The sequence below is a fragment of the Neomonachus schauinslandi genome, chromosome 7, assembly GCF_002201575.2.
Source record: "Neomonachus schauinslandi chromosome 7, ASM220157v2, whole genome shotgun sequence".
Classification (NCBI taxonomy): Eukaryota; Metazoa; Chordata; class Mammalia; order Carnivora; family Phocidae; genus Neomonachus; species Neomonachus schauinslandi.
In genome coordinates this window covers 12,627,796-12,647,578 of record NC_058409.1, presented here as the reverse complement: position 1 = coordinate 12,647,578, position 19,783 = coordinate 12,627,796, and the positions used below count along the sequence as shown (strand labels likewise).

Below are 19,783 nucleotides of genomic sequence, written 5' to 3'. Positions count from 1 at the left end.
CGTGCTCTCTCTCTCTCAAAAAAAAACAAAACAAAAAAAACTTACCAGCTGTGTGTCCTTCAACCATTCTTTCTTTCCGAGCCTAAATTTTCTCCCCTGTAAAGGGACGATAGGATTTCTTACCTTCTCAACTTGCAATGGAAAACAAGATGGCCCACAGAGTTTGGCCAGGCCCTAAGTACTAAATTAGTCTGGATTGAGCTTTTTGATTTGTGTTTGTTTTTTTTCTTTTGTTTTTAAGTGCCCAGAAGATAAAGCTTGGCCTGAACTCTTGCTTCCATCAGGAGAAGGACTGTCATTGAGAGCTTGTAGCTGCCTTAAACCGAGCAAGGTTTAAGTAACTTGGTCCTTCACCAAAAATAAGAAAACAACCAGTACTAAGGCTTCCCTCTGCCTTACCAACTTGAAAGAGCTAGTGAACAAACCTTAGGCAGTCTAAAGAATGTTTAATGTGGGTGCCTGGGTGGCTCAGTTGGTTGAGCGACTGCCTTCAGCTCGGGTCATGGTCCCAGGGTCCTGGGATCGAGTCCCGCATCGGGCTCCCTGCTCAGCAGGGAGTCTGCTTTGCCCTCTGACCCTATCCCCTCTCATGTGTTCTCTCTCATTCTCTGTCTCTCAAATAAATAAGTAAAATCTTAAAAAAAAAAAAAAAGAATGTTTAATGTACCTAACATCCTCTTTCTAGAGAGTTTGTGCTTCCAGCTTATGGTTTTATTTTTTGTTTTTTTATCTCAACAATTAGTTTTTTATTAGTATCATTTTTAAAGTTTAATTATTTGGTCTTTGTGACTCGTTCATGTAAACTTTTTTTTCAGTTAACAGTTTTCATTTTTTTTCTTTTAACAGTCGTATTGATGCATAATTTATGTAACCAAAAAATTCCGTTTTAAGTATGCAATGCAATGACTTCTAATAAATGTACAGAGTTATGCAAACTAGGTATGTTTTCTTTGTGTGTGTTTCTACATGTGCATCGATATTTGCTGCATACATACACCTGTTCACACTGATGTGTCAGCTACAAATTATTATTTTTGTTTGTTTAATATTCAGAGTTAATTTCTGATTGACCCAGTTCTCTGCAGTGATGTTTGGAGTTGCATAAAAACCTAGAAACTGAGGAGCATATTAGATTATTCAGCAAATTTGACTACATGTGTATTTGCGACTACTAATCTATTTTTAAAATATTTAATATCATTGCTTATTACTTGTTACACAATTCTGCCTTTAACGTGAGAATCCTACAACATTGTTTTACATTTTTCTAACGTGTCATGCCGAATGGCAAAATTCTGAATTTTCTTGGCTTTATTTTTATTTCTTATGCTTTTTAAAAGCTTTTATTTTAATTCCAGTTAGTTAACATAAAGTTAACTATATTAGCTATATTAGTTTCAAGTGTACAATATAGGAATTCAACACTCCCATACATCACCCAGTGCTCATCACGACAAGTACACTCCTTAATCCCAGTCACCTATTTCACCCATCCCTTCTGGTGACTATAGGTGTGTTCTCTAAAGTTAAGAGTCTGATTTGTCTCTCTATATCTTTTCTCCCCCCTTTGCTTGTGTGTTTTGTTTCTTAAATTCCACGAATGAGTAAAATCATATGGTATTTGTCTTTCTCTGACTTACTTCGCTTAGCATTATACCCTCTAGCTCCACTCATGTTCTTGCAAATGGCAAGATTTCATTCATTAGTTTACATTACTTTGACTCTTAATTTTGGCTCAAGGATTTAATATGATCCATCACAGAGCCCAAAAAGGAAAGGTTCAGAGCATTATTAATAGTAATAGCTTCTATTTATTAAGGATGTACTAGACATCCTGTTCTGAGTGTTTTATGCACCTTTAATGATTATTGGAAGTAGAATATACCCACTTTACAGATGAGGAAAGAGTGGCTCAAGGAAATGAAACCACTTTCCCAAGCTTCAAAGCTTGTTTTCTTCCGCTGAGGACACTTTACAACTTCCACAATACTTAAATAAACGATCACAAGTGCCTACAAATAATAAACCTTAATTTGAATCAATACATTCTCATGATGCTTCAGAAAAGACTTTAATTCTGCGTTCTGGCTGGTCTGTGTCCATTGACCACGCCAGGTGCCCACTAGTCTGTTTCTTGACAAGGTTTCCTGGGACTAGCGGTTTCTTAGGTTCCCTCCCCCTTCTCTATTCCACGGGGAACACAAAACCAGCCCAGCAATCACCTTGTTATCAATCAGAACTCTTTCAGTTATAAGGACAGAAACTTGACTCAAACTGGCTCTAGCAAAACGTATTGGCTCTTGAAACTAAGAAGTCCAAGCGAAGGCTGACCGCAGACGTGGCTCAAAGCACCCCCTCAGATGACTGCATTGGGACTCACTTTCTCTCTTCTCCTGGAAACACATCGTCTGCCAGAAGCTCCAGACTCAAAACCTCATGGTTGCAAGTCCAGTGAGGAGAAAGAAGAGTTCTTTACCTGTTTCTCAAGTGGAAGTTCTAGGATGATCTACAGTTGACCTGATCATGTGGCTGTATTACGTACTCATCCCCGAATCAATGGCTGACTCAACGGGGAGGAAATGCTCTGATTGGCCAGACCCAGGTCACGTGCCCAATTATCATTAGAGTTGACATCAGAACCTGGATAGAGAGTTAGGGACAGGTGGTGCTCCTAAAGAAAAACCAAGATACTGTTTTGTGTTTTTTTTAAGATTTTATTTGTTTATTTATTCGTAAGAGAGAGAGAGAGAGACAGAGGCAGAGGCAGAGGAAGAAGCAGACTCCCCATGGAGCAGGGAGGCAGATGCAGGACTCAATCCCAGGACCCTGGTGTCATCATGACCTGAGCCAAAGGCAAATGCTTAACCAATTGAGGCACCCAGCTGCCCTAAGATATTGTTAACAATAGAATGAGAATGAATGCCAAATAGCAAATGTAAATTACCACAACATAATAGGTCCTGATGCCCTACGAACCTAGGGATTCTCAATTACATATATTCTGCAGTCCAGTCACATGGAATGACAAGAAGACAGAACATTAGAAATCAAGATAATTCCTAAAATGCAGATAACAACTGCCAACATATGGACAGAGGTCTTATGTTCTGGCTACGTATGGATTTAATCAGTTAATATAAAGCACCTTTCACGCAAAAATTAAGTTATGCCAGAGTCAATACCTGTGTTTCCATAGCTACGTAAAAGTGTCAATCATCCCTCTTCCCCCATGCTTACTTGGTCATGACCTTGGAAATTCCAGGCCTCAAAACAAAGAATCCATAAAGAGACTGGAGGAGCCACAGGCAAGCAGTCCCCCGAAATTTTCAGTTTATCCTAAAGAGCTAACAGAGGAGAAAGTCTCTACTCAGATGGTGTCCATGTGGTTTACTTATTATGTACATAGAGTTTATGTCAAACCTACAGCCAGAGACAAGGGTGATGCAGGAGGAACTGACCAATCACCTTTCTTGGAGCTGGAATCCACCAAGAACATGATCTCAGCTAGGCACCAGGGAATGAGAGGGGTCATTGCTGGAGAAGTCAGCAGACTGGTAAGACGGAATTTAGTTTTGGGTGGATGAAACTGTTAGCACAGCCCCAATACCCTTGGTGGAATATGTTATTATAGCCTGAAAGTAAAGAGAAAGGTGCAACCTGAAAGATAGTGAATATTTTCAGAATGAAGAATATTTAACTCTGAATCTGAATCTTCCTCAAATATAAACTGCTCATTTAAAATGCCCCAGGATTAAGCAGGTCTCCTCAATAAACTCCCTGTGCATTAGATTCCTTCTTCATAAAACAGCAAGGATGATGCCCAAGTATATTTCAAATCTCAAATTTAATAACCAGCATTTTCTTAGAAAATGTAGCTGTCATCTATACAGGGATCTCAGCCCAGAGACCTGGCCTCAGCTCCCACACGGCACCACCCCTTCACCCACACATCCCCGTCCACAGGTGGTGGTGATGATGATGATGATGGTGGGGGGGGGTGGCAGCTCCCAGGCATCAGTCATTTACTATATGCTAGGTGCTTTTCTTTACCCAAGTGTTTTACATAAGTAATACATAAATACCACAATTATCTCCACTTAACAGATCAAAATAACACGAGACAGAAAATAAGTAACCGGCACAAAGTAACAGCCAGTAAGTGGATCCCTCACCCACCTGTTTCACCCAATCATCTGATTTGTGGACATGGTAGTAAGGATCTCAATTTTCTCACTTTCGGTAACGTGCCCGTTGTTACTTTTAAAAATTGTCAGCCTTCTAATTTGGATATGCATGAACAAGCCTCATGCAGGTAAAGGCGGGACTTAGGAGATTTAGATCATTTTTTGACAGCCACTTTCTTAGACCCACCACCGAACATCCTGTCATTGAACATCTAGAACTAGAGAAGGTGAATACTAAGAATTCACCTCAGCCACCTACCCATTCTGGGAGCTGTAGGATGTCACGCAGAGAAGAGGACTCTCAGTGTCGGTCCTCGGTTCGAGCCCTGGCTCTGCCACTTACCAGCTGAGTCACTCCAAAAAGTTCTTATCTTCTCAGGATCAGTGTCTCTTCTGCAGAGAGTGAACGACATACCTCACAGTACAATATAAAACAGCTAACAAGCAATGTTCACAATAGCCAAATTGTGGAAAGAGCCAAGATGTCCATCAACAGATGAATGGATAAAGAAGATGTGGTATATATATATACAATGGAATATTATGCAGCCATCAAAAGGAATGAGATCTTGCCATTTGCAACGACATGGATGGAACTGGAGGGTATTATGTTGAGTGAAATAAGTCAAACAGAGAAAGACATGTATCATATGATCTCACTGATATGAGGAATTCTTAATTGCAGGAAACAAACTGAGGGTTGCTGGAGTGGGGGGTGGGGTGGGAGGGATGGGGTGACTGGGTGATAGACACTGGGGAGGGTATGTGCTCTGGTAAGCGCTGTGAATTGTGCAAGACTGTTGAATCTCAGATCTGTACCTCTGAAACAAATAATGCAATATATGTTAAGAAAAAAAAAAGAAGAAGAAGGTAGCGGGAGGGGAAGAATGAAGCGGGGAAAATCGGAGGGGTAGACGAACCATGAGAGACGATGGACTCTGAAAAACAAACTGAGGGTTCTATAGGGGAGGGGGTGGGAGAATGGGTTAGCCTGGTGATGGGTATTGAGGAGGGCACGTTCTGCATGGAGCACTGGGTGTTATACGCAAACAATGAATCATGGAACACTTCATCTAAAACTAATGATGTAATGTATGGGGATTAACATAAGAATAAAAAATAAAAAATAAATAAATAAATAAAACAGCTAACAGCTTCACGCTGGCACACAGGAAATGCTTCATGATAACAGCATCATATTCAGAGTGGGAAATGCTGAATCCCAAGATGATCAATGCAAGATAGCTGCAGAAGGGACAGAAAGCTCAGAAGACAGGAAAGGATTAAATTTAGAGATAGCCGTTCTATCTCTGCAAGAACTAATCTTGACTAAAATAACCCCAAATGTGCCACTTCCTCTTTCCTGGAATAAAGAATGTTTCATCTGCAAGAATTTCCATCAATGTTTCCCTTGAGCCACTCTTATTTGTACACAAACGTTTTCGAATTGTAACTGCTGGAGCCGTAGAGAAGATTGGAATGGGGGCACAGATCTGGCAATTTGCCTCCACCTGTATCCAAATGATCTCAGTAATGCCATTTCTTGAGAAGGTACTAGGAAGTTGATGGCTGTGGCTCATCACACCTCAGGGAAGTATGATCCCTGTTTCAACTCATTCGTCTTCCTTCTTGATAATATCTGCTTCCCTATTACCAAAACTTTTCTTTTTTTTTTTTTTTTTTTTTTTGAGAGAGTGAGAGAGAGAGAGAGTAAGCGTGGGGAAGCAGGGCAGGGAGGGGCAGAGGGAGAGGGAGAGAATCTTAAGCAGATTCTATGTCAGCGCAGGGCCCGAGGACGCGGGGCTCGATCTCACGACCCTGAGATCATGACCTGAGCAGAAATCGGGAGTCAGATGCTTAACCGACTCAGCCTTTCAGGCACGCCATACCAAAGCTATCCTTAAAGCAGCTCTTACACCCTTGAAAAGGTGGATCCAGAAGAAGGTGGAGAGGGTAGGAGGTTGGCTCAGTGGCGTACATTTCAAAAGTTGCTTTGGCCAGACCATTATCATCATCAAGCCACAATAAGACTTGGTCATTTGTGTTTGTCGGGCATCAGAACTACTTTCTGGTTGGCTGCTGACATTAAGCCTCAGTGGGCAGGGAGCCCAGGGCTTTTGTGTCCTAACATTTCACTCCACAACATCCTCATGGTATTTGCCACCTCAAGTTTGCAGTCTATCACTCTTAGAGATGTTTCAAGAGAATACTTGATGAATCTTCTAAGTAAAAGCAAACACAAAAGGGGCATCTTGGGTGGCTCAGTCAGTTAAGCGTCTGCCTTCAGCTCAGGTCATGATCCCAGGGTCCTGGGATGGAGCCCCGCGTCGGGGTCCCTGCTTGGCAGAGAGTTCTCTTCTCCTTCTCTCTCTGCCCCTCACCCCCACTTGTGCTCTCTCTCTCTCTCTCAAATAAATAAAATCTTAAGAAAAAAAAAGAGTCATGAAAGAATATATACCGAATGATTCCATTCACATGAAGTTCAAAAACAGGCAAAACTAGTCTCTAGTGTCAGAAGTCAGAATGGGTGGGAGACTTCTGAGTAATCGAAGTGGTGTTTTGTTTTTTTGTTTTCTGAAAAAGAGCACAAGTGCTGGTGGGGAGGGAGGGGCAGAGGGAGCGAGAGAATTTTATTTTATTTTATTTTATTTTATTTATTTTTTAAAGATCTTATTTATTTGACAGAGAGAGACACAGCGAGAGAGGGAACACAAGCAGGGGGAGTGGGAGAGGGAGAAGCAGGCTTCCCGCCGAGCAGGGAGCCCGATGCGGGGCTCGATCCCAGGACTATGGGATCACGACCTGAGCTGAAGGCAGACACTTAATGACTGAGCCACCCAGGCACCCCGGGGGGGAGAGAATTTTAAACAGGCTCCACACCCAGCCAGAAGCCCAACTCGACCAATCTCCGGACCCAGAGGTCATGACATGAGCTGAAACCAAGAGTTGGATGCTTTACCTACTAGGCCACCCAGGCACTCCAGAAATGTTCTTTTCTTAATTCAAGTGCTGGTTAACAGGTGGGTTCCCTTTGTGAGAAACGTCCAGAACTGTACCCTTATGATTTTCTATATATATGTTACATTTTAGTAAGCTTACTGAGAGGAGGAGAGAACAAAAGAAAGAATACAAGAAAATGAATGGAAATTTAAAACAAAAAAAGTAAAATAATTAGAGTCTGAAAAGATGTTTCATTAATTAAAATTACAGTGAGCTGGGACGCCTGGGTGGCTCAGTCGTTAAGCGTCTGCCTTCGGCTCAGGTCATGATCCCAGGGTCCTGGGATCGAGCCCCACATCGGGCTCCCTGCTCAGCGGGAGGCCTGCTTCTCCCTCTCCCACTCCCTCTGCTTGTGTTCCCTCTCTCGCTGTGTCTCTCTCTGTCAAATAAATAAAATCTTTAAAAAAAAAAAAAAAAAAAAAAAAAAAAAAAAATAAAATTACAGTGAGCTATCACTACACCTGTATTACAACAGCTAAAGTAAAAAATGTTGATAATGCCAAATGCTGGCAAGGATTTGGAAAAACTGGTTCTCATACATTGCTGCTCTCAATGTAAAATGACATAGCCCCTCTGGAAAATAAAATTTTTTTTGCAGTATTTACCATATGAGTCAGTAGTTACACTTGGGCATTCATCCAGAGACATAAAAACTTATTTCACCCAAAAACATGTACACAGATGTTTATAGCAACTTTATTCATGGTAGAAAAATATTGGAAACAACTCCAATGTCCTTCAGTGGACGAATGGTTGAGCAAAGTCTAGTATATCCATGTAACGGAATACTACTCAGCCATAAAAAGGGGGTGCATTGCTGTACATGCAGGGACCAGGATGGACCCCAAGAGCATTCTACTTGGGAAAAAAAATCAATCTCAAAAGATAACATACTTCAGGATTCCATTTATACAACATTCCCTAAATGAAAAAACCACAGAGCTGGAGAACAGATGACTGGTTACTAGGGATGGAAGGGGGAAGGAGGGAGTGGGGGTGTGAGTACAAGGAAGTAGGTGGCAGGGGAGAATTCTTTTGTGATGATGAATCAGTTCTGCACCTTGATTATGGCGGTAGTTACACAAATCTATATATAGGATAAAATTGCGTAGAACTCTATGTGTACGCACACGCACACACAAACGCAGGTTAAAAAATAATGAACCCTATTCAGTGAAAATTAAATAAGGTCTGTAGTCTGGTGCCAACATATCGTTGTCAACTCCTGGGTTTGATATTGTACTACACCTACACAACAGGTCACTGCTGGAGAAAGCTGGATGAAGGGTACATAGGACTCTGTGCTATTTTTACCACTTCTTATGAGTCTATAATTATTTTAAAATGAAAAGTGTTAACGAAAAAAAAAGAGAAGACTCTTCAACCCTGGCCAGTTTCAGTTAGCCCCATATGTGTTTGCAAACCCCGTTTCTTCAGGCAGGATTATTACCCCATAACTTCTGTGTCTTACCATCAGGTGCTGTCAGTTTGCAAACCCCATTTCTTCAGGCAGGGTTGTTACCCCATAACTCCTACCATCAGGTGCTGTCAGAGGAAAACACACAGTCCTTATGTGGGAGTTCATCTACAGAAAATACTCACAAATGGCGAGGGAAAGGAGTAGCCAAACTATGCTTCTTAGGCTCACTGATTCATGTCTCTTGCTCCTCAAGTTTGCATGATTTTCATAACAGATTTCATATCAACTTTGAACATAAGACTCTTCTACTGAAAGTGGAATCTTCACATGTGTGTACAAAGATTTTCTTAAATATCATGATAACTAAACAGAAGTAAGGCAGGAGGGAAGGGAGACTCGGGAGACAAGTTGGCCAAGGTAAAGCCATTTTGGGTTTAAGGCTGACCCTTAACCTAAAAGTCCACAGATCATAAAAAGAGATAAAAGATCAGACTCATGGAAGACCACAAGGCCCCACTCCCACTGGCCATAAAAGCCACATAGGTTGGGCATTCTTAAAATGTTCCCTGTGGGTAATTCCACAACCCTAAAATGATAAAAACAACTAACAACCCAATGTAAGTGATGATTCCAAAGTTAAAGAGTAAGCCCCTCCCTATATGGTTAGCTACTTTTGGAGAATTTACAAAGCCCTTTGTTAGAGGCAAAGGGAAGTGGTCTTCTCCATCTGGGAGAAGAGACCGTTACTTTGTCTATGAAGTAGCTCCTTTCTTACTTTTTTTTAGATTTTATTTATTTGAGAGGGGGAGAGGGAGAGAGAGCAGGAGCAGGGGAAGGGGAAGGGACAGAAGGAGAGGGAGAAGCATACCCCCCACTGATCAAGGACACCCCCATCCCCCACCAACCTGGGACTCAATCCCAAAACCCTGGGATCATGACCTGAGGCAAAGGCAGATGCTTAACCGACTGAGCCACCCAGGTGCCCCACCCCACCTTTCTTACTTCTATACCTAATAAATCTTAGTCCCTTTCTCTGAAAGTCTTGCTCTTGAATTCTTTCTCATGCAAAGCCAAGAACCCTCTTGGCCTATGGCCTCAGGCCCTCCATCGCAGAGCCTTAGCCCATTTGGCATCAGAAGAGTTAAAGGTAAGCTACTTAGGAAAAGCATCTGTATTAAAATCAGCCCTGGAAAAAGACTGAAAAGCTTAGGTCGTCTTAAATCTCCAAACTTAATTCTTGCTGACTGCCACCAGGAAGTCAGAGCCTCTTACCAAGATGGTAGCTTTCTCTTTCCTCAAGTTAAATAAGGACTGAGAAGCCAGTGTCCTATCAGTGGGATTGCGTCTTCTAAAGTCTGGGAGAAAGAAATGTAGCGAACACTATCACACAGATTAGAGGTGACATCTTCTTTCTCGGTCTGCAAATAAAAGCCGAACTGGTTCACAACACAGAGTGGGTTTTAAAGCAATCAGCCATGTTTATATTATTATTCTTTGTTGAAATTCTGTGGTTAGTCAAGAGATAGATAAAACAAACTAAAACTAAAACTTCAAAAGCCCATCTTTTTGTCATCAGGAGATATTAAAAAAAAAAATCCTGTCATGAGTTCGCAAGTATGAGGAAGTGTTATGATTTGTCCAAAAAGGACTCTGGACACCAATTCTCTGAACATAATCCAATGAAAAGGAAAAGCCCCCTGTCTTGTCTAAGAGCCACAGGGAAAGCCACCGGGGGTGAAACGCAGTGAGGGTCCAAACCACACACTGGTCTCCTTCCTCGGGCTGCGTTCCTGGTCCTTTGCTGACAAGAGGACATGGTGCTTGTTACTATTTCCTCTTGAAGACTCAGGGAGCTGGGCAGTGGTCAGTGACAAGCGAGAAGACAGAACGAAATAGTGGGCAGGACCCCCTGGGATCTGGCTCACTGGCTAGGCTGCCAAGAAACGGGGAAGGGCCATGCTCACAGGACCAGCTCAAATCGTGCACTTCTGTGTTCTGGTCTGAAGCCTCACGGGATGCAGACACCCCTCACTGAGCACAAGGATGTGAAGCCAGGGTTTCTCTGGCTTCACAAGTTTGGCTGCAATCAACTTCTGGAAAAATGATTTTTTATCTTTTATTTTTATTTTTTAAAATATTTTATTTATTTATTTATTTGACGGAAAGAGAGAGTACAATCAGGTGAAGCAGCAGGAAGAAGGAGAGGGAGAAGCAGGCTCCCGGCTGAGCAGGGAGCTGAGGTGGGACTCAATCCCAGGACCCTGGGATCACGACCTGAGCCGAAGGCAGACGCTTAACTGACTGAGCCACCCAGGCGCCCTGAGCATACTGCTTTTAAAGTCTCAATTTCAAAACTCAAAAAATGTTTGAAAATTTTAAAGCCAGGCAGCCTATTTGGGGCTAACTAAGCTTTTCCTGGAATCCTCCTCACCCTGGAAATCTTAATTTTGTACCAACTTACCTGTGCATGGTCACTGTCCCCGCCAGTCAGTAAACTACTCCTCAGGTACAGGAATTAGGTAATCTTGTATAGTTCTGGGCCCCAGACTGGTGTTGGACACATGAAAGATGTTCAATCATCATTTCTTCAATTGAATAGATTAACTTAACAGGCACAGATGGGACTCACATCTTCATATGGACAAGAATGTGATTATTAACAGGTTAGCCCACTGTTATTTCATTTTTTATATATATATTCATTTCCAGTTAAAACAGACTATCGCATGAAGAACTCCAGACACCCTCAGTACTCTATTAGCTCTGTTAGAGCCATGAGGGGAAAATAGTGATATGGTACCTCGTTTTCAAAGATGGCCCCAAAGAACCAAGCATCCCAGAATTCATGCCCTTGTGTAGTCCTTCCTATACTAAACCGTAGTAGGTCTTATGTACAGTAGAGGGGTAACTCTGCAGCCTTGGGATGGCCAAAACTTGTACATCCCAAAGAAAGGACTGACCCTTGATTAGCTCCCAGGAGACAATCTCTAAGTCCTTGATATATCCTCCTTAACTGGAGTGTCTTTGTGTATCAAGGGCTTTGGGCCATACCAGAGAGTTTATGCTAACTATGTGATTTCTGGTTAACTTCCGTTCTTATTTGCCTGGGACACTGGACCATCAGGTATCAGTTTGACCTCTGGAGGGTCTGGAGACTAACGAAGGTCAGTCATTCCATGCCCATGTGACTGACCCCTAATGAAAACCCAGACATCAAGGCTGAGGTGAGCATCCTGGTTGGCAACACTATGTGTTTGCTGTACGTCATTACTGGGACAACTAAATGTTGTCTATAAAACTCTACTGGAAGGGGACAATTGGAAGCTCGTGCCTGGTTTCTCTTGGATTCTGTCCTCTGTGTTTTTTTCCTTTGCTAATTCGAATCCATACCCTTTTGCTGTAATAAACCTTAACTGTGAGTATAATAGTGTTTGAGTTCTGTGAGTCCTTCTAGCAAATCATCAAACCTGAAGGTGGTCTACACTCTACACATAGCCTGTAGTTTGCTTTAACCAACAGAATGATGCAGAAGTGACATTGTGCCTGTTCAGAGCATTTGCTTTAAGAAGGCCTAGAAACGGGGTGCGTGGGTGGCTCAGTCAGTTAAGTGTCTGTCTTCAGCTCAGGTCATGATCCCAGCGTCCTGGGATCGAGCCCGGCATCGGGCTCCCTGCTCGGCGGGAAGCCTGCTTCTCCCTCTCCCACTCCCCCTGCTTGTGTTCCTGCTCTCGCTGTGTCTCTCTCTGTCAAATAAATAAATAAAATCTTAAAAAAAAAAAAAAGGCCCAGAAACTTCTGCCCCTGCACTTTTGGATGCCCTGAGAAAGTAATAAGTAGAGACCAGGAGAAGAAGAGGGGCTGGCCCAGTCAAATCTCCAGAAAACTCCAGTCCAAGCCACAGTCTGACTACAACCACAATAAGACCCCAACTGCTCTGTTAAGCCTGGTCAACCCACAGAATCATGGGAGGAAAAAAAAAAATGTTTGTTGTCTTAAACCACTAAATTTTGGGGTGGCTCCGTTATGCAGCAATAGAAAACTAAAGCCAGCAGGCATGATCAAATAATTGAAGAGATTCAGAATTTAATTGGCTAAGAAACCAGACCTAAGTAACTGCAGGAAACCATTATGTCCAACAACTCAACCCAAAAGAATTTTCCTAAATTGAACGCAAAAAGCGATTTATTAAGGAAACCCAGAAATTAATAAAAATTCTCTTGGGCTGTGGAAGTCTTTTAATTTATTGAAGCCTCCAGGCTTCTTTTTCTTTTTTTTTTTTAAAGATTTTATTTTATTTATTTGACAGAGAGAGAGATAGAGCAGGAACACAAGCAGGGGGAGTGGGAGGGGGAGAACAGGCTTCCCGCGGAGCGGGGAGCCTGATGCGGGGCTCGATCCCAGGACCCTGGGATCATGACCTGAGCCGAAGGCAGACACTTAACGACTGAGCCACCCAGGTGCCCCGCTCCAGGCTTATTTTCATTGCTTGTTTGGAAAGTCGTGACAAGCCATCGATAAACAATACCTCACCAAGGGACAGCCTTCAGGTTTCAAAGCCTACCATGTCTTAAATTTATCGCTAAAATGAGAATGTGAGGTAGTTGCTCTTATTCAAAGTGTAGATAAAGCGGGAGAGGACCCCCTCCCCACCGGCAGACAAGTTGAAACACTGGTTTCAGCTGCCTATGGCCTCTGTGGTAGCCCGCGGGGTTCTACCTGACCACCCACCAGTGAGTTCCCAGGAGGAAGAGATGCCAAACTCCTGACCCATGGTGTTTGAAAATACTGTGGAACATTCCCACTCACGGATTTCACTGCAAGTTCAGTGAATATTTTCAGCAAGCCAAAAATGAGACTCCTCGGTCAAGACAACACAAAGTCCCTATGATTAGGGAACAGCAGTAGAGTGGCAATTTAATTATCAAGTCCTCTTCCAGGACACTAAATGTCTTATAAAAATGTATCATTTGCTTTGCAAGTATTTATCCTTTAGTGAACATAAGTGGTCTTAGAAAAGAGGAGCAAGAGATCTGAGCAGTCACTTAGGTTGGTTGAGTGGTGGGTCTTGCTGGGCTCCTAACAGCCCATTTCCGGGAAAATGGAACCTGGATTTCTCATGAAACATCAATCAATCATCCCGGATACTGGTGACAATCCAAGTAGGCATACTCAGAGTTTTCACTTCCATGCCTTGAATTAAACCTCACATCAGGCAGGTTTAAATGACTTAATTAATCCATCTGTAAGCTTTTAAATGGAAAAACCAAAGTATAGAGAAGCACATTGTCTTGGGTTGTTCTAGTGAATCAAACCACATACTTTTAAAAATCACATGTGCTTTCCTTATGTTAAGAACCGACCCCAAGCACCAAAAAACAGACTCTAACTACAGAGAACACACTGATGGTGACCAGAAGGGAGGGTGGTTGGGGGGATGAGTGAGGTAGGTGATGGGATTAAGGCGTGCACTTGTCCTGATGAGCACTGAGTAATGTATAGAACCGCTGAGTCACTATATTGCATACCTGAAACTAATATAACACTGTATGTTAACTATATTGGAATTAAAACAAAACAAAACAGAGCAGAACAAACCCCAAGTGCCTGATCAGCACCTCATCTCCGTGAGGCCAAGATAGTTTCGTAGCTATTAGGGAAGCTGGCAGAGAATTTCTTCGGGCACCCATGAAGGACGAGGAGGGGGCCTTATCCATTGGCTGCCTCCTCCGACAAAGATCTCATGGAAAATCGGTGGACATACAGAACCAGTCTCTGTACTTAACATTTTCCAAAGCACAGATGTTTTTCTCTTAACTGTGAACGCTGGCTGACTTGTCTGAATCCTTGTCAGGGCTCAGCAGACGGGACGTTTTTGGTGTCTTGTCCCCTCTAACTTGGGGGTTGATGTTCACTGCTTGGATGGAAAACACATCTTCGGCGAGACAGACACGAAAACACATCTTTGGCCGCTTACAGGAAAAATGTTTCCATTTTGGGAAACTCCCTGTGATAAAAGAGTTTTTCTGGCTCTGGGCATACATAAGCAACCACAAGGACACTTCAGTAAAAGAGAAAACAGATTTATAATCGTTTGCCATGATAGTGATATGTAGTTATAAGCTCCTGAGGATTTTCCTGTTGTTTCATTTTGGAAGCAAAAAGTTGACTCATTTTTCTGGTTAGTACCTCAGTGTTTTCATTAGGGGGTTTCTATAAAGACTTTATCTGAATCATCATAAGGAAAACATTTCAGAGCTTGGATAAAAGTTTATCTCCCATAAACAGCATGGACTGCTTGGAGTTGAACAAATTACAGAGAAGCTTTAGTCCAGGACTGCAATATATCAAGTGAAACAGTGATTTTTCAAACACGGCCAAATTCAACTAGTTTAGATAATCCAAGTTTGGAAATGCAAGATTGACTAAAGATGTCAAAATATTCTTAACATACTAATTAAGTTTGTTTTATTAGAATATTTTAATTCTGGGGTGCCTGGGTGGCTCAGACGGTTAAGTGTTTGCCTTCGGCTCAGGTCATGATCCCAGGGTCCTGGGATCGAGCCCTACATCAGGGTCCCTGCTTGGCTGGGAGTCTGCTTCTCCCTCTCCCTCTGCTGCTCCCCCTGCTTGTGCGCTCTCTCGCTCTCTGTCAAATAAGTAAAAATCTTTTTTTCAAAAAAGAGTATTTTAATTTCCTAGAATTACATAGCACTTAACTCTTCACTACAAATATTTCATCAAATGGATAGATATATTCATCTTTCTTTTATTATCTGTCAAGATCGGTATGCTAAATTGTAATTAGGTGCTCTCATCAGGGATCTCAAGGATAAATTAAAATGCTCAGTAAATATCCAATTGGTACGTACAGACTACAAAATAACATTTTAATCCTTTACAGGAATCAGAAAGCTTAAGCCTTTCATATTTTTAAGTATGTACACGGTGGGAAAACAGAATTTTCCAGGTAATTGTGAACGAGACACTGTCCTATAAGACCAAAAAAAAGCCTTATTTCTGTACCAATAAAGTTCCTAACACTGGTTCCTCTTTTAAACTCATTTTGACTTGTATATGGAAGGTCTAAGAACCAGAAAAACACAAGGCTATTTTAAAAGTGACTTGCTCAGATATTTCTAGCCTCTACACCTGGCAAATAATGGTAAAGTTTCAAAGTGAAGCCATACCTTTTCTGGGGAACACAATGGTGAAGGCCACTTCTCTCTTGGTTGTGGGCACATAAAGTGCCTTTCTCATCTGTGGAAGGACTGCCTGGGGGGAGGAACACACTGTACCCCATGGATCAGGGTTCAAAGTCATCGTTGGTTGTGAGCACCTTGAAGTTCTGGAGGGGTCTGACATTCGAGCCACGAGATGTCCCCAAATTAGAAGCCGTGTTCAAAAGTTCGTAAAATGTCTCCGTATAAAATCATACCCAGATCTTTAGAGAATAGGTCAGACCTGTATGATTTAAATACCATCTCAAATGTCACTATGTGAAAAACCATTTCAGAAGCACATCACCCATTGTGGTCTGAAGCAATGATGTTTCTAGAATGGCCTTTATCCATACCACAGTTATTTATTTAAAGATTTTATTTATTTGAGAGTGAGAGAGAGAGAGCATTAGCAGGGGGTGGGGGGGGCAGAGTGAGAAGGAGAAGCAGGCTCCCCACTGAGCAGGGAGCCCGACGCGGGCTTGATCCCAGGACCCCGCGGGACCATGACCTGAGCTGAAGGCAGACGATTAACAGACTGAGCCACCCAGATGCCCCATCCATACCATATTTAAAGAAAAATAGGGTTTTATTGATACCCTGATTTTGACACTTAATAGCTCTGTGACCTTGGGCACATTCCCTAACTTCTCTTGCCTTAGTTCCCTCATGTGTAAAACAGTAAAGGTCAGGGTAGGGAATAAATGAGTTAATGTGTCTGGCACCTAATAACCACTCCGTGTCAGCTGTTAACACCAGTATTATCACTCACCTGTTGTAGTAACTCACAATGTTTGCAGAAAAGCCATCGGCATGAAGTTTTAAAAATCAATTTAAAAACAGGACTCCCCCCTTCTGGATAGTCCTCACTGCCTTCCTTCTGTGTGAGATTAGGGGTTGCTCTCTCTCTCTCCCTTATAAATATTTGATTGCTAGCCTGCAGGCACAACTCTATGACCCAAATGTGCCCAGCCTGGTCAAAATTTATCCTCAGGTTCCCTCTCTCTCTAGTTGGTCCTGTCCATAGCTAGAGAGGAGCAAGAAGCACCCGCCTAATGGCTGGGGAATCCATTTTGCATACCTCCGCTGAATGAAACTTAATAAGCAACTTAGCAGGCTATGAAGCTATGCTCTTGCTACAACATATAAGAGTCACCTGCCCGGGCGCCGGGTGGCTCGGTCGTTAAGCGTCTGCCTTCGGCTCAGGTCATGATCCCGGGGTCCTGGGATCGAGCCCCGCATCGGGCTCCCTGCTCCGCGGGAAGCCTGCTTCTCCCTCTCCCACTCCCCCTGCTTGTGTTCCCTCTCTCGCTGTCTCTCTCTCTCTCTGTCAAATAAATAAAATCTTTAAAAAAAAAAGAGTCACCTGCCCGCTCTGGAAAGTGAGAATGGTAATTTCAGTTCGAATATGGGGGTTGAGGATTTTATATAAAACAAGGAGACACTCTGGTCTCTGCTGCTTGTCTGGGACAAGCACACGAGGGACCCAGGGAAACTGACCACCTCCTTTAGGGTGCGGTGGGTTAAAGCGGATCACAGCCTCTGGAATTTTTAAGTTGTAGGACCTTCCCTGGTGAACTCCTATTTTAATGTTTATCTTCTGGGAGGCAGGCAAATTCAAAGCAAACAAGTACACTATAAATCATGGACACAGAGACAACGCAAATATTTGGGGCTGATAGTTAAGTCTGTTAATTCCTGATAGTTGGCCAGCAGGTTTTTGTTTCTTTTTTTTTTTTTTTTATAAAATAAGATGTTTACTTTATCATCCACATGCATAAAATTACATAGAAACAACACACAAAGTGCTTAGAATGCAAATATTCTTTGGTTTACTCATCAAAATAGCAAATAACAAAATAGTAAAAACCTTATCAGTTAAATAAAAAAGTGACATTCTTTATTTACCTATCAAACCTTATTCAACGTTGAAATGCACTTATTTTCATTCTCATGGTCCACAGCAATATGCTTTCTTCCATTTTGGCCCTTTATCCCCCTAAATTATTTTGATGGACTCATCTCTAAAATAAAGATTGTTGTACTTTTCTTAGTATTGCTGACCTTTACAAGAACCATCTAGATTTTTCTTTGTCTCTTTTACATCTGAAACGGATACTAAAAATGGAGAGTCCACTAGCACATCTTCAAGAATTACCACATTTTCGAAGTATCACCGTTGGTACTAAAAAACAGGACACTCCAGTCCCGAAGCATGTTCGTTTATCAGGCATTATTCACCATACCAAATATAGTTGGTTCCTACAATACTGATCTCAAAGAAGCAGTTTTCTGTTTTTCTGAGGGTTCAGTCTGACCGCCTCAATTCTTGAACGTCTTAATTCTCGATGAAGACTTAATTCTTAAATGTCAATGACAAAAACTTTAACAAAGGAACACAACAAAAGGTAGACTTGAAAATGAAATCATCTCAAAGGGAGCAATGAGAGCAAGAGAGAGTTCTCAGCTTTTTAACAGAGGTACATATACACAGTAAGGAATAATAGCGAATCAAAGTACATAATTCTGTACACGTGAGAAATACCCAATGTGCTACCAACACAACTAAAAAAACATGTCTTGAGGTTTGGAGCCATCCATATTTTTCTTTGCATAACTCTATATTTGCATCACACAACCAGACACCTTTCCCACGATCTGCTGTGAGGGAGGGAGCTTTTCACCAGAATTTTTGGCAATCTGCTTTTCTTCAAATGAAACAAGCTGCACAAAACGTTACTGACAACGTCTGATGCCTGAGGTGGGCAAAAGTCTTTCTGAAACATGGGTCATCTTAAAAAAAAAAAAAAAAATCGTTTTTCCTTCATAAATCAGCAGTGCTCCGTTTTCAAAGAAATCACGGGCGGTTGCAGTCTTAATGCACATGGTCAGATGTTCTCCTCATCCAGCATTTTGTTGACACCATCGCAGAGTTTTTGTAAGTGGGGCTTAAAATTCCCAAAGGGGTTATATAAGGCAGCTAAAAAATCACAATCGGAAAAATGGTCAAAGACGTTATTAACCCGTCCATGCGACTTGGCTGTGAGGTGGCGCTGGATGATCTGGTGGAGCATCTCTCTGCACTCGTTCAGCAGGCGGGACAGCACGTTCCGGTCAAAGGTGTACTCCACCTGATGGAAGCTGACCACGGTCATGGCCAGCTGGTGGACTTTCTTCTTGAATTTCTCCATCAGCGCCAGCTCGTCTTGGTTGAACTGGTTATTCCTGTAAAGAATGGCCAGTTTGATGACGGTCTTGATGAGGTTCTTGATGATCTTCTCTGCCTCCTTCTTGTTCTGGGTGTATTCCTTGGTCACCCGGTAGAGCTCATCCAACACCTCGCTGCTCGTGTCATCGATGAGGGTGGTGGCGATGGATTTGGACACCATTTTCCCCAAGATCTTCTTTTGAGCCTGCACGGCCAGGTTTTTGGAATTGAAGACATCTGTGGCCACTACAAAGAAGCAAATTAAAAAAAAAAAAACAACAACAGATAATTAAGGAGGATCTTCCTCTCACTTTCCCACTATAGGGTTGCCTTCCATCTACTGATATTAATTTCTGTTCAGAAAAGGACTAAAAATTTTACCACATTTCTGGGCATCAGGTTCTCATTGTTTCTTTCTTTCTTTTTCTTCCTTTTTTTTAGTATTTCATCTATTTATTTGACAGAGAGAGTACAAGCAGGGGGAGCGACAGGTAGAGGGAGAAGCAGGCTCCCCACTGAGCAGGGAGCCTGATGCAGGGCTCGATCCCAGGACCCCGGGATCATGACCTGAGCCGAAGGCAGATGCTTAACCAACTAAGCCACCCAAGCGCCCCAGGTTCTCTCTTTCTGAAAAGAAAGGGTTGTTGTGCGTCATCTTTAAGGTCTCTGGCAACTCAAGTATTTTATATCTTCTGCTATACACTCAGTACTTTGTTTAGCAGTTGAAGGTGACCTTTCCAAAGATAACTTTTTC

General features: G+C 42.3%; 1 protein-coding gene across 4 annotated transcripts in view; it reads right to left on the bottom strand.

The window, feature by feature from the left end:
- Nucleotides 1-17,636: 17,636 nt before the first annotated feature.
- TNFAIP8 (TNF alpha induced protein 8) overlaps nt 17,637-19,783 on the bottom strand; it is a 117,807-nt gene continuing 115,660 nt past the window's right edge. For all 4 annotated transcript variants that reach the window (XM_021701824.1, XM_021701823.1, XM_021701822.1 and 1 more), the window contains exon 2: nt 17,637-19,275. In XM_021701824.1, the coding sequence (XP_021557499.1) occupies nt 18,710-19,275 (566 nt within the window). In that variant the 3' untranslated portion in view covers nt 17,637-18,709. The remainder of the gene's footprint in view (nt 19,276-19,783) is intronic.